The 14,448-nt window shown below is 43.0% G+C and overlaps 1 protein-coding gene across 2 annotated transcripts; it reads left to right on the plus strand.

The window, feature by feature from the left end:
* The first annotated feature begins 1,904 nt into the window (after nt 1–1,904).
* Nucleotides 1,905–7,657, plus strand: SCG2 (secretogranin II). 2 transcript variants are annotated; one of them, XM_063915899.1, is made up of 2 exons: nt 1,905–2,106; nt 4,045–7,657. In XM_063915899.1, exon 2 carries the CDS (start codon nt 4,060–4,062, stop codon nt 5,875–5,877), a length of 1,818 nt encoding a protein of 605 aa, XP_063771969.1. In that variant the 5' UTR covers nt 1,905–2,106; nt 4,045–4,059; the 3' UTR covers nt 5,878–7,657. The 2 variants fall into 2 exon arrangements, with proteins under 2 accessions (XP_063771969.1, XP_063771968.1); XM_063915898.1 differs by having other exon boundaries at nt 1,905–2,076.
* The last annotated feature ends 6,791 nt before the right edge of the window (nt 7,658–14,448 follow it).

Below are 14,448 nucleotides of genomic sequence, written 5' to 3' on the forward strand. Positions count from 1 at the left end.
GGACAAGTGGTCTGGAACACATCTTCACATGCACCAGTGGATACACGTGTCGCCGAAAGCCTGGTGGCTGCAGATTTCTCACCTGATCGAAGGCCGCTGGTTTGGGATTCAAAATTGGATTCTTCTGACCACTGTCTGCGTATATCCTTCTCTCGAAGTATGTCCATCTCCTCGGGCACAGTTTCTAGACTGTCTGGTAGGAGGGGCATATAGGGAGAAGCCAGCCTATACTATTAACTCTTAAAGTGCCCATGGCTCCTAGTGGACCCGTCTATACCCCATGGTACTAAATGGAACCCCAGTATCCTCTATGGACTACGAGAAAAGGATTTACCGGTAGGTAATTAAAATCCTATTTATTTATTGAACCAGCCAATCACACTGTTAACATAAATTAGTTCAGTAGCAAGGCATCTGACTGAACAATGATAAAAGTGACCCAACCAACAAGGCAGATGGTGGAGAATCTTATAGGGTTATACCAGCTCAGAGCTATGCTTGACAGAAAAGCAGCAGTAATATATTGGGGGTAATTCCAAGTTGATCGCAGCAGGATTTTTGATAGCAATTGGGCTAAACCATGTGCACTGCAGGGGAGGCAGATATAACATGTGCAGAGAGAGATAGATTTGGGTGGGGTGAGTTCAATCTGCAATCTAATTTGCAGTGTAAAAATAAAGCAGCCAGTATTTACCCTGCACAGAAATAAAATAACCCACCCAAATCTAACTCTTTCTGCACATGTTATATCTGCCTCCCCTGCAGTGCACATGGTTTTGCCCAATTGCTAACAAAAATCCTGCTGCGATCAACTTGGAATTACCCCCATTATACCATAATGAAGGACAACACACATACTGTACTGTATGAACTTAAGACTAATGCCCCTCAGTGCTATACAGTGGACAGCATTGACTGGGCTGAAACACAATTTCACAAGGACCCTGGCCCTCATTCCGAGTTGATTGCTCGCTAGCTACTTTTAGCAGCCGTGCAAACGCATAGTCGCCGCCCACGGGGGAGTGTATTTTCGCTTTGCAGGAGTGTGAACACCTGTGCAGCAGATCGGCTGCAAACACATTTTGTGCAAAACAAGACCAGCCCTGTAGTTACTTACTGTATTCTGTGCGATGATTGCTGCGACGAAGGACCCGGTATTGACGTCAGATACCCGCCCAGCAAACGCCCGGCCATGCCTGCGTTTTCCCAAACACTCCCAGAAAATGGTCAGTTGCCACCCAGAAACTCGCACTTCCTGTCAATCTCCTTGTGTCCGCTAGTGCGACTGAAAGCGTCGCTAGAACCTGTGCAAAAACCACGATGCTCTTTGTACCCGTACGCCGCACGTGTGCATTGTGGTGCATATGCAGTTTTTTTTAAAGTTTGCTACGCAGCGAACAACGGCAGCTAGCGATCAACTCGGAATGAGGGCCCATATGAGATCCAACGACCACCAGTAGCAGGTCATGCATGAGGCTGGTACAGTGTAACCAGCAGCAGTGCGCAGGGTAATATGCTGCACTTGCAGGAGGGGAATCATGAATGTGAATTTTCATTTTCGGATTAAAAACAAACAAAGTAGCGTGCGATCCTCGCCTTTCTCTCCTCAGTGAAATCACTGGTAAGGGCCACATCACTGTGCCTGCACTGCTTGTGCAGTCATACAATGTAACATTAACCCCTGCATTGCCTGCATACATGTGATTTACTGGCACATAGCACCATCCAAACTTTTCAGCACAAACATAGATTTCAGTCTCTCCATAATAAAAGATGAAGGGAGGAACACACCATATCCTGATCAGTTTATTGGCAGTACGATAACTGTTATGGTAATGTATTTGGCATGACTGCTATGTATCACGCCCATCTACGTCCTTCATTCAGCTAGCAGGCAGAAGGGTTAACGCGGCCGCTGCTAGTCTCTCCCCGGTGCTCTGTGCACACACTGACGTCATGCGTCACATGACTTGCCCTATTAAGCACTGGGAGCTGTTCTGGTGCTGAAACCAATATCTCCGTCCTGAGAGGGAGCTACAGTATGATCAGCCTGCAGCCCTCTGCCTGAGCACACAGGTAGGGTGCAGCGAATTTATCCTATCTTCTGTGAGTATGTGCATGAGGATCAGTGTGCTATCGAAACTTACAGCTGCCCCCACCTAAGGAATAGCACAACTGTTATCAGTATGCTTCACTGTTTCCAATGTCTGTCTATCTATCTATCTATCTATCTATCTATCTATCTATCTATCTATCTATCATCTATCTATCTATCTATCTATCTATCTATCTATCTATCTATCTATCATTCACTTCACCTGCTGAATTACTGTGTGATAAGTGTGGGTGGTGTTCCATGGATTGCCTGTTGCTATGCTGTATAAGTTACTGAGCAACAGACAATGGCAATATGTTAGTGTGATGGACCTAACAGAGCACCTACAATAACGTTTTCATATGCTGAGACGCAATGCCCATAACATCAGTATAACTAGTTTGAAATAACCGAGAAGCAATTGTACAATTGTGTGTTGTGTTCTGTAACACAGGTTAGTGAAGGGTTTGGATTGTTTTTCTGGTTTTCATATACTGTACAACAATTTGTACATAATACGTGGAGTATACACATACATTTATTTAAGATTAACATAAATATATAAGTGGTTAGACTCCATTAGGGCATTTTCCATTTTAGCGTTTAACTGTATCCATAGCTAGGAACAATATAATACAATCCTGTCATTGTGTTACTTGTAAACAATGCTAAGATTATGAAAGAAGTAAGCAAAGCAAATTGTTATATTCATTCTATCTATCTATCTATCTATCTATCTATCTATCTATCTATCTATCTATCTATCTATCTATTTATCTGAAATATTCAGTACAGCAGACATCGTATGAATAACATGCATTTTTAGATTGTTATTTAGTAATAGACATGTCTGTAATTCTGAGTTAATTAACATGAAATTAAACATGAAATATTTGTTGGCATATACAGTATATAACCACCTTGAGTCCTGTATGAGAAAGAGTGCTAAAAAACTAAAATTATGAGGATGATGATGATGATGATAATGATGATGATTACTGTTATATGCCACCTGGTTCATCTAGGGTACTCATTTATTATCAAACCTTTGCTTTCAAACTATGTTATAAATCATTTGTTTTGCATCATTTTTTGACATGTGTACATCCACTACAGTGATGTTTCCTGTAAGAACATAAGAATTATGTAGACATTATAGTACGTTGCACAGCCAAAGACATTACAATATAGGCAAAGGAGCTATGCAATCTGCGGACCTCCAGCCACTGTGGAAATAAAAGTCACAATATATAATTTGTATTTCCAAGTTGAATAACTATACACTGCCTAAGCCTGATTATAAGTACAACCATAGGATTATTGGTCATCCAAACACGAGTAGAGGGTCTGTTTTGCAATAACCATATTTCAGGTTAGACCTGGTAGCAGTGGTGGTAGTTGCAGTGACATGCAGGAAATGAGTCTTTCTCTTTAAGTATGATTTGTCTTTGTTCTGCTGTTTTCATTTTGTCTTCATAAAATGATCCCAGCCTGTGTATGTTTCTGGTTTCTGTTAGTAAATCAAGATTGAAAAGCTGTGGTAGGTGAAATCTAGGACTGCAGTTGTATTTGATTATGTTTCTTTACTCGTGCGTCACATAAACCTAAAGCCAAGGCAAAAGTTATTTAAAGTAACCCACAGTCTATAAATATAACACATTAACCGCCTTGCTATAAGTAGATTGAGCTTTCACAGACAGAGATCAGTCACTGACATAGATTCATTAAGAATGGTTGATGTTTTAAAGCAACACCGAAACAGCACTTTAACTCCAAAATCAAACTTGGTGGCCATTTATTTGCATATTGCAATACTAATGTATATATATTTTATTCTATGGCATTCTAATGACATGTTACATTTAAAAAGTAATGATGTACTTGTCTTTTTTGATCATTTGCAATGTATTTCAGTATGTGCTACATATTCATCTACATTTCTGTTTTAGGAAACATTGATAAACATGGCATCTCCAAGAAACTATTGTCTTACAAGATGCTTATCTTTGTGCTTTTTAATCATCCTAACGTCCTTTGCTGATGCTGCACCATTTCAATATTACCAAGTGCCACAACAAGATCAAGAGTACAGAATGAAGAGTTTACAAAGACTGCCAAGTCCAGATATGCTGAAAGCACTGGAGTACATTGAGAACCTCAGGAAACAAGCAAGTAGACCTGAAAGCCTCCCTGACTATAGCTCCTATCAAGGGGCACCATTCCTTTCAGAGCAGAAAGATGCACAGACCCTTTCACCAGACAGTGCCAAATCTCTCCCCACTGATAATGAGTCTGAGTGGATGAGAGCAATGTTGGAAGCCTTGATGCAAGCAGAAAAAGAGAGCAAGGCAACTCCACAAGAAAAAAGCAAATCATACAGCAACATACCACCTGAATTAATTGAAGATTATGACTCAAATAAATGGTTTGAGAAAAGACCCAAAACTGGTAAACTTCCTTCAAGACTATATGATGACTACTCTCGAGACAATCCATTGAAGCGCACAAATGAAATTGTGGAAGGCCAGTATACACCTCAAAGCCTAGCTACATTACAGTCTGTCTTCCAGGAACTGGGGAAATTAAAAGGCCAAGCCAACCATAAACGAGATAGGTTAGATGAAGACCAAAAGCTTTATAAGGATGATGAAGATGATATGTATAAAGCCAACAACATTGCTTATGAGGATGTAGCAGGAGGAGAAGACTGGAATCCGATTGAGGAGAAAGTTGAAAGTCAAACTCAGGAGGAGTTAAAAGAGAGTAAGGAAGAGGTAGAGAAAACAGACGAGATGGAGGAAGAGATGAAAAGATCTGGATTATTGGGTTTACAGGATGAGGAACCTGAGAAAGACAATAAAGAGCAAGAATCTGAAAACTTGTCAAAACTGATGAATTCATACTTAAGGATGTGGATGAACAAAATGGAAAAAGGTAAACAGAACACAGAAAAACGCTCCCTAAAATTCTCAGGAAAAGAACTTGACCCCGAAGCTATTTATCAGTTGATAGATATATCTAGAAACTTACAAATCCCCCCTGAGGATCTTATTGACATGCTGAGGGATGAAGATGGTAGGAAGTTTTCAGGGAGGTTGGAATCTGAAAAGGAAGCTGCAGTACCTGATGATCTGGATGAGGTTTCAGAAACTATGTCTGATAAAGTGGATGTGATTAAAACCAAGCAGTCATTTTTAAAACAGCCCTCATCTGCTGTGCTGCCTAATGGCCCTGAAGATCTTACAGTGGAGGATATGTTGAACCTAATGGGAGCTGATAAGTTGCCAAATCAGAAACATCCCTTCCTGAATCGATTTAACCAAAATAATGCGTTTCCAAGGCCCTACCTGATGACTAGTAAATCAAAAGGACACAAAACGTGGCCAAATGACTTAGAAAAGAGGCAAATTGAATATGAACCCAGGTCTGAAAAGGAGGAAGATTTGGCAGATTATGTAATTAAGATGCTATCTAAATATCCAGAGCTTCTGGGAAACAACCAAAATAAAAGGCTACCTGCCCTTTACCCACAGAGTGACATTCAGGAGCTTGAAAAGCAATATGAGAAGGCTTTAAGAGGATATCTGAACATGCGAGGTTACCAGGATTTAGAGACAGCACCCAATGGTAACCGACGGCTGTCCTTGACCAGGGAAAATGATGACACACAGAATAAGTATATAGATGAGGACATGCTCATGAAGGTCTTGGAGTATGTGAACCAAGAGAAAGCAGACAAAGCAAGAGATCACAGTGTTAAAAGGTCTATAGAAAATATGTAACTTTTTTGTGTCACCGAACGTCATCATTTTTTTTTTCTATTTTTGACTTTCTGGCTTTGATTTAGGTAGACTGAGCTAAGGTTCATCTTCCACTAATGGGAATGATCTTCTGATGACCCAGCAGCAGGATAAAAAAAAACATTATTGCTTTAAACTCATCTTGACATTTCGATTGATGTGTGTACCCATTGAACACTTTCATTATTTCTGGAATTTGAAGGAATATTACCTAAAATTGGAGATGTCACTTAAAATTCTATATGTCCTGAACATTTTAGTCTATGTGCATAATTTGGAAGTTTCTAGAACTCAGAATTTGCTTAGAAAATCCATTGAGACATTTTTATTTAGCGTTTTAGTCTCTTTTTATTTCCGCTGACATACTTTGAATGACAAACTGTATGAAATTTACTTTATTATAGCTTCTTATACTATAAAAGTAATGTTAATTAACAGGTTTTGTGGAAAAGAGAGCATGCATTCCTATGTTATGAGTTAAAGCATTGCAGTAATCTACTTAAAATAACATTATACAAAGTCAATATGTCTGTTTCCGCCCACGTACATTATTTCAGTCCACTAATTGGCGACATTTATTTCTACCAAAGTATATTTTCAAAAACATTCTCCATAATGACCCTATTATGTCACATTCCATTAGATAAAACAGAGCCTAATGAAGGTGAATACTAGTAACTGTATAGTTCCTGGTCAATAGAGATGCTTTTCCATACTGTAGATGAAGTTCAGTAAAACTGTAGAGAGGCCACAATTTACCTGTGCTCTACCCAAAGTGATATATATATATATATATATATATATATATATAAAATGGAGGAAGAGCAACCTACTCAAAGTCATACCAAAGTATACAACAATGTCAAAAGACCTCATCATGTAAAAAGAAGGGAAATAACTCAAAGGTAACATATGTAACATATCTGTATAGAGGGCCCAGTAGCAGCCATTGGATTTGCCCTATAAATTGAGCACACCTTATACACAGAACAACCTGTGGCTTTGGTTTTGCAGTCCTGAGAAATAATAGATTCACTCTTCTCATGCAAACATGAAATAATCTTACTTCTCTCAGACAAACCTGAAATACAGTAACCTTTCTCAGACAGACCTAGAACACCTGATAATTTTTGTTGGGGGAATAAAAAAGAATTGATCCACAGTAGACGTTGTATGGGAAAGGAATCAGCTCAGTGTTTTTTTTTTTTTAAACAAAACAAAAAAAACTTCACATAATCTACCAAACTCTTAGCAGAGAAAGTACAACAAAAGTGTATAAACAATAATGTTCACAAACAGTACATTTGAAAAAGAATGAAAAAGTGATGTGTGAAGGCTATGTGTACCACACAGAATTGTAACTGAGGGTACATTATCATATACAAACAACAGGAAGGTGTTCTTCGCTATACATTTATCCTTAGTGGAGCATCTTAAATATCATCCACTATGCTTAGACCTTTCCCATTTTCACTTCCTTCCAGGGCTGCTATGTCGTATCAGTGGAATGTCGTCAACCATAGCTAATAAGGCACACAGTAACACATCTGCTTCAAGAGATGATTGGAATACAGCACAGTGTATTCAAAGACTACACAATTCCTACTTCCACTGCCCAAACTCCTGGCATTTGCCAATTTTACGGCTACAGTCACGCAATTTATTTTTTTATCATTGAACTATTTTGTTACTGTTTGTTGTGTATTGTGTGGTACTGTAAAAAACAAAACAAAACAAAAATAAAGCATTCTGTATAATGAAAGCATTTTTTGGGCAATCATCACGTTCATATTTGGGTAACGCCTATTTGCCACGGAGGTGAGATCTTTTTTATACACAGTTTTCATGGGTCTACTACGATATCCCGGCTGTCGGGATCCTGGGGCCCAGCATACTGGTGCCGGGATCTCGACCGCCGGAATGTCGGCAGTGGAGCGAGTGCAAAAGAGCTCTTTATTCTCCCTCCAGGTGTGTCATGGACACCCCAAGAGGGAGAATAGTTGTCGGGATCCCGGCGCCGGTATGTCGACTACGACTACCCGGATATTGAATGCTTTGCGTTTTCACAGCTGTTAGCCAAATCTAGGGAATAATTTTAATGATAGGAACAAAGATACAGATTAGGTTGAGTCCTAGCCAAATACTTTATTTACTCAATCTAGTAAACTGAAATAATTTAGTAAACCTTGCAGATACCCAACAACACCAAATATTTGGTTAAAGTGGCACAGAGCTAAAAAAAAGAAAAAAAAGAAAAATGTATATATTTTGATAAGGGAAGAGCAAATTATTTTCACTATTGTGGAACTTTCTTTATATAAGTTTAGTTAGAAGCTGAGAGCCATGGTAACAAGCAGTAAGCATAGTCACCAGGCATATATGCAGATATATCAAACCTTCTAGATATGACCAGGGGAGAAGTTGCCATAGCTTCTAGCTATCATATATAAGTACATTCAATAAAAGATAGGTTCTATATGGCCTGGGATTTGGTAAGCTCACACTGACATATGCACTCTTGCTCCCCCATATCCTGGCCTCCCATCTTCTAGGAAGCTCTTAGTGGTCTAATTACTAAGCCTTGGGTGGAGATAAAGTGGACGAAGATAAAGTACCAGACACTCAGCATCTAACCTCCATGTTACAGACTGTGTTTGGAAAATGACAGGTGCTGGTTGTTGGTACTTTATCTCCGTCCACTTTCTCTCCATCCAAGGCTTAGTAAATAGAACCTTAAGTGTTCATGTAGTGAATGAGTCATGACTCGCCTCATCTCTTGACAGAAACACTCCTGAGTTCTAAAGTAAATGCCATTTGAGCACTGCATTAGTCTGGAATTTATTCATCATTACTTGGTTGATGCTCATACCATATAAAACTATGGACAACAATTCCCAGCATCCCTCCCTGTGTAATTAGGAGTCATCTGTCTCTTAGTAGAAATATTAGTGTTAGTATACTTTTAGATTTTTCCCTTTTAGTATTTTAGTCCTGCCCTCACACATTGTACTTCAGTATAAGCTTCAGTATTGACAGCGGATTACATGCTGTGTTCTGTATCCTCCAGGCCTGGGACATAGACTGACGGAGGAGAGACACTGTCTGGACTACAATGTTGTAGAAGGAAATCCAAGTCTAAGAGCAATGGGGCTAATTCAGACCTGATCGTAGATGTGCTAAATTTAGCACATCTACGATCAGTCACACTGACATGCGGGCAGTAGCGGATTTTGCCACGGGCAAGCAGGACTTTTGCCCGGGGCACCACTGTCCTGAGGGCGCCACCGCCATTACGAGGGTGCCGCCGTTGTGGCAAGATCCGCTACTGGTGCCGCTGCTGTGCGCGATGACATCATCGCGCACCGCACGGCATTGTGGGAGCGGCCATAGATGCTAGAGGTCATAACAGGTCACGCAGCCGCCGCGACCCGCCCCCCTAACGGTCTGGGCACGCCTGCGTTGCCCCGACTGTGCCCCCTAAATGGTGGCTAAATGCCGCCGCCCCACCCCCTCCCACCCAGCGACCTAATTGACACGCAGAGGCGATCGCAGGGCTATGACAGCCGTCAGCTGTCTGCCATGCGCTGGCGCGCTGCGGTGCCAGCCCATGTGCAGTTTAGACCTGATCGCTGCTGTGCGAAAATGCACAGCACCGATCAGGTCTGAATCAGCCCCAATGTGCAGTGGGCATGGGGCTCTATAGCTAGGAAGATATCATGGCTGTATTCATCAATATTGGGTATAACAATGTGTCAAATCAGCTGGGTATACTAGAGGGGCAATAGGCAGTACTTAATATGCTTTGTTTGCAGGGCATAACACACTAGGTACTACTAAGTATTAATATGGTAGGGTATAAAGTACAGTATTTGCCATGTTTAGTTTTATACACTTCTTTTTAATTAAGCATAACTCCACATAATAAATTAGACTTCCAAATTCATAAATGGTTATTCTTTTCTCTCAAATGGGCCATGAAAAGGGTATGATTAAACCACTTAATGCTTCAGGAACTAATCATTTTTCAATATTTTAGAGTGTTATAAACTTTAAGTACTTTCTCACCAGTGGTAAACCCAGAAGAAAAAGAGTGAGATTTCTGCGCTAATTATGACCCAGGTTTGCAATATGGCTGAATCAACATACGCCAATCTTATAGTTGGTCAAAAAGTTCTATTTCTAAATGGCTAAAATTCAGTACATAAAACATATATCTAAAATGCAGTCAATACAACTGTATTAATAATTAATCCAAAATGTCTGTTGTAACAATGAATATCCAATGCAAATGCCAAAAAAACCCTAAAAAATATATATATATAAAAATACTAATGTTAAAAGTAAAAAATAAAAATAAGAGTAAAAAATGGAGTGTTAGGGTAGACTTACCATTGTTAACACGCTTTCTGTGAAGTACACAGGGTTCCACAATTAAACATCAGGGTGTAGAGTGGATCTGGATCCAGAGGCACCAACAGGTAAAGCTTTAGCTGTTCCAGGAGGCATAGGGGCCTCCTCTATAACCCCGCCTTCAGGCACTGTAAAGTCAGTTTTGTTAACCAGTCCAATGCAGGAAGCAGGCAAGAGAGAAGGCAGATGTTAGTCACATAAGAACACATTATCACGATTGGAGAAGGTACCAGTGGCTGAATACGTAGAACACCCTGAATGAATGTATGTACATCAGGTATAGAGGCAATCTTGCACTGAAAGCACACCAACAAGGCGGATATGTGAACCTTGAGGGAGGACAGCCGAAGACCTAAGTCTAAGCCTTGATGCAGAAAAGCTAAAATTCTAGAAGTTCTGAATCTATAGGTGTCATGTTTCTCATCAGCACACCAGGTGAAGTCAGAATGCCACACTCTGTAGTAAATCCAGGCAGAGGCCGGTTTGCGGGCCTTCAGCATAGTCTGAATAATGGCCTCAGAGAACCATTTGGACCTCAGGAGTGATGCTTTAAGAGCCACACCGTCAAAGCCAGTCTGGCCAGGTCCAGGTAGAGACAAGGGCCCTGCTGGAGGAAGTCTTGACGCTGAGGAAGTAGAAAGGGACGCTCAACCAAGAGACCCTGCAGGTTGGAGAACCAGTGCCATCTGGGCCACGCTGGAGCGATGAGAATCAGTATTCCTCCTAATTGCTTCAACTTCCGAAGTACCCTGGGCAGGAGTGACACCGGAGGGAATATGTAAGGCAGCTGAAAGTTCCATGGAACTGCCAATGCATCCATGAACACTGCCTGAGGATCCCTGGTTCGTGATCCGAAGACTGGAACCTTGTGATTGTGTCGAGATGCCATGAGGTCCACGTCCGGCAAACCCCATCTGTTCACCAGGAGTTGAAAGACTTCGGGATGAAGACCCCACTTTCCGGAGTGAATGTCCTGGCGACTGAGAAAGTCCGCTTCCCAGTTTAGGATGTCTGGAATGAACACTGCCGATATGGCTGGTTGATGACGTTCTGCCCAACATAGGATCTTGGACACTTCCAACTTTGCCCTGCGGCTTCGAGTGCCACCTTGATGGTTTATGTAAGCCGCTGTTGTGGCATTGTCTGACTATACTTGAACAGGCCTGTTCCGTACCAGAGGCAGAGTGAGAGTCAGTGCATTGAACACTGCTCTCAGTTCGAGAATATTGATCGGAAGAAGAGATTCTTCCCTGGTCCAACGACCCTAAAACAAGTGTTGATCCAACACCGCTCCCCAACCCCGAAGACTGGCATCTGTTGTCAGTAGGACCCAGTCTGGGAACCAGAAGGGACGGCGCCTGCTCAGTTGCTGGTCCTGGAGCCACCAGGTCAGTGACAGACGAACCTCCGGAGTCAAAGAGATCCGATGACGTAAGCTGTCCCACTTGTAAAGGATCAACCGTTGTAGAGAGCAGGAATAAAATTGAGGATACTCTATCATGTCGAAGGACGACACCATCAGGCCGAGGACTTGCATCGCCGAATGCATCGATACTCTGGGGTGACAAATGAAGTTTCCTATCCTGTCCTGAAGTTTCAGGACCTTGTCTGGATACAGGAAGAGTCATTGACTGTGTGTGTCCAGAAGCGCCCTGAGGTGCACCATGCTCTGAGCTGGGACCAGAAAAGACTTTTTCCAATTTATCAGCCACCTGCTTGAAGGAAAGACACAGTCAGCTGGAGATGACTGAGGAGAACTACCCCTGAACTTGCCAGGATCAGGAGATCGTTCAGGTATGGTAGGATTCTGATTCCCTGGCGATGGAGGTGCGCCGTCATAACGGCCATGACCTTGGTGATGATCCGCAGAGCTGTAGCTAGTCCAAACGGCAGAGCCTGGAATTGGTAGTGAAGGTCACCAATAGAAAACCGCAGGAACTGCTGATGCGAGATGAAAATAGGAATATGCAGATATGCATCCTGTATATCCAGGGATACCATATAGTCTCTGGGTTCCATAGCCAGAACTATTGAGTGCAGTGTTTTCATATAAAACTTGGATACTCTCACAAACTTGTTCAGAGATTTGAGGTAGAGTATAGGCCAATAGGACCCATTGGGTTTCAGGACCAGAAACAGGGTCGAGTAATAACCTCTGCCCCTCTGGAGCTGGGAAACTGGCACAACCACTCCAGTACTCAGGAGGGAGCTTACAACCGTTTGTTGCACCTTCAACAGGTCTGGCGGGAGCGCCATTGAGCATAACTGGTAAGGGGATGTCTCTCGAATGAGACAGCGTAACCGTGAGAGACAACTTTCAGTTCCCAAGCATCTGAAGTGGTCGTGAGCTAGACCTAGGTGAACTGTAGAAGTCGGTCCCCCAGGGGGAGGCCTGCCCCATCCTGCAGTAGGCTTGTCATGTTTTACAGTAGGCTGACGGGCTGCCCAGGACTCTCGCCTTGGGCTTGGATGGTTTGTAAACGCGAGACTGTCTAGGGTATAATTTGTCACGTCTAGCAAAGTTTGAGGATCCGGCAGCTGAGATTTGCCCGAGGAGGTAGCAGGCTGTGAATTAACAAGATGAGGGGGCTGGATATAGTTTCTTCGCATGGTACACGGAGCAATGAAGAACGTAGGCGGGTTTGAGAGTCAATGGAAAGTATTTATTATGTACAGGGCTGAGGTAGAGAACCGAGGCTGGAGCACGAAGAAGTGTGGACTGTGATTTGAAAGACGAGACTGTAGATGATGAACTGTGGAACTGTGGATGGTGGTTGAAGACGTGGTTGGAGACAAGGACTGTGGACTGTGGTTTGGAAAACGAGGCTGAAGATAATAATCTGCAGGCTGTGGTCAGTGGTACAAAGGTGTGGCTGGTGAAGGAGATCTGTGGAGTGTGGCTTGAAAGACGAGGCAGAAGACCCGGGGCCGACTGTGCCCAAAGAATCTTACTGGACTGGGTTTTCCAGGAGCGCTTCCACAGGCAGTAGCAGGCTAGAAACGGCAGGGCTGCAGCAGCAACAGAGAACCGACCAAGCAGGATCAGGAGGAACCAGAATACAGCAGGAATCCTGGGAGCACAGGCTAAAGCACCTACAACAGGGTTGTAACTTAAAGCACTGGCATCCCTGTCCTAAACCAGCCTCCTTTTATAGGGAGAGCTTCCCCTGGATTGGCTGGAAGAAACAGGAAACAGGAACTATGCTTAAAACTTGGTCTCCAACATGGCGGTGCCCATTAATGCAGACCTTTTTGCAAAGCCACATTGCTCACTGCACCTGGTCTCCTAGCAATTGCTCAGCAAGAGCGACCCGCGGTAGCGGCGTCCCGCCGCCACGAGCGGACCCCCACACCGCCGCTACTGCTGCCCACGGATCCGGCGCAGCACCCCACCTCCGCCGCTGCCCGCACATCGCCAAGGAAGCCAGCCCCGCAGCCCCAGCATACCGGTTAGACTCAGGGCGCTGACATAATTGACCTTTTTGCTTTCCCTTGAGGTCAAAAGGTCCAAAGGGTTCCCTTCCAATAAGGGTTAGATGTGGGGAGAAACGCCATCTTAGCGGCTGCCAATTCAGCCACAATTTTATTTAGGTCTTCCCCAAACAAAATTTCTCAGTGAAAGGGAGGACTTCTAAGGTCTTCTTGGAGTCCAGGTCCACTTTCCACGACCTAAACTACAGAATTCGGCGTGCCAGGACAGACATAGTGGACATCTTGGACGCCAACACTCCCGCCTCAGAAGATGCTTCTTGGATATAATAAGAAGCGGTAGTAATATGAGACAGGTATTGTCTGGCATTGTCAGTGATATCCTCAGGTAGTTCCTCCTCTGGCGCCTGAACCCAGCTATAGTGGGTCTATGAACAGCTCCTGTAAGGTAGTAAATAGATTTCAGGCATCCCTCAATGTGCTTATCTGTCGGTTCCTTAAGTGAGGGGACAGTGGTGACAGGAAGAGTGGATAACACCACGAGGCGGGTGACATGAGAGTCCACCTGCGGTGAAGTCTCCCATTTGGTACATAGCTCTGCAGCAAGAGGATAATGAGCCAAAGCCCTTTTTGGGACAAGAAATTTCTGCCCTGGGTTAGACCAGAGTTCTCGTCTGATGTCCACTAAATGATCAGAATGGGGTAAAACAGTTT

The sequence above is a fragment of the Pseudophryne corroboree genome, chromosome 4 (genome assembly GCF_028390025.1).
Source record: "Pseudophryne corroboree isolate aPseCor3 chromosome 4, aPseCor3.hap2, whole genome shotgun sequence".
In the NCBI taxonomy this organism is placed as follows: Eukaryota; Metazoa; Chordata; class Amphibia; order Anura; family Myobatrachidae; genus Pseudophryne; species Pseudophryne corroboree.

What these genes read in the sequence shown, in the direction of transcription:
- SCG2 (XM_063915899.1), top strand. Translation starts at nt 4,060, where the DNA reads ATGGCATCTCCAAGAAACTATTGTCTTACAAGATGCTTATCTTTGTGC.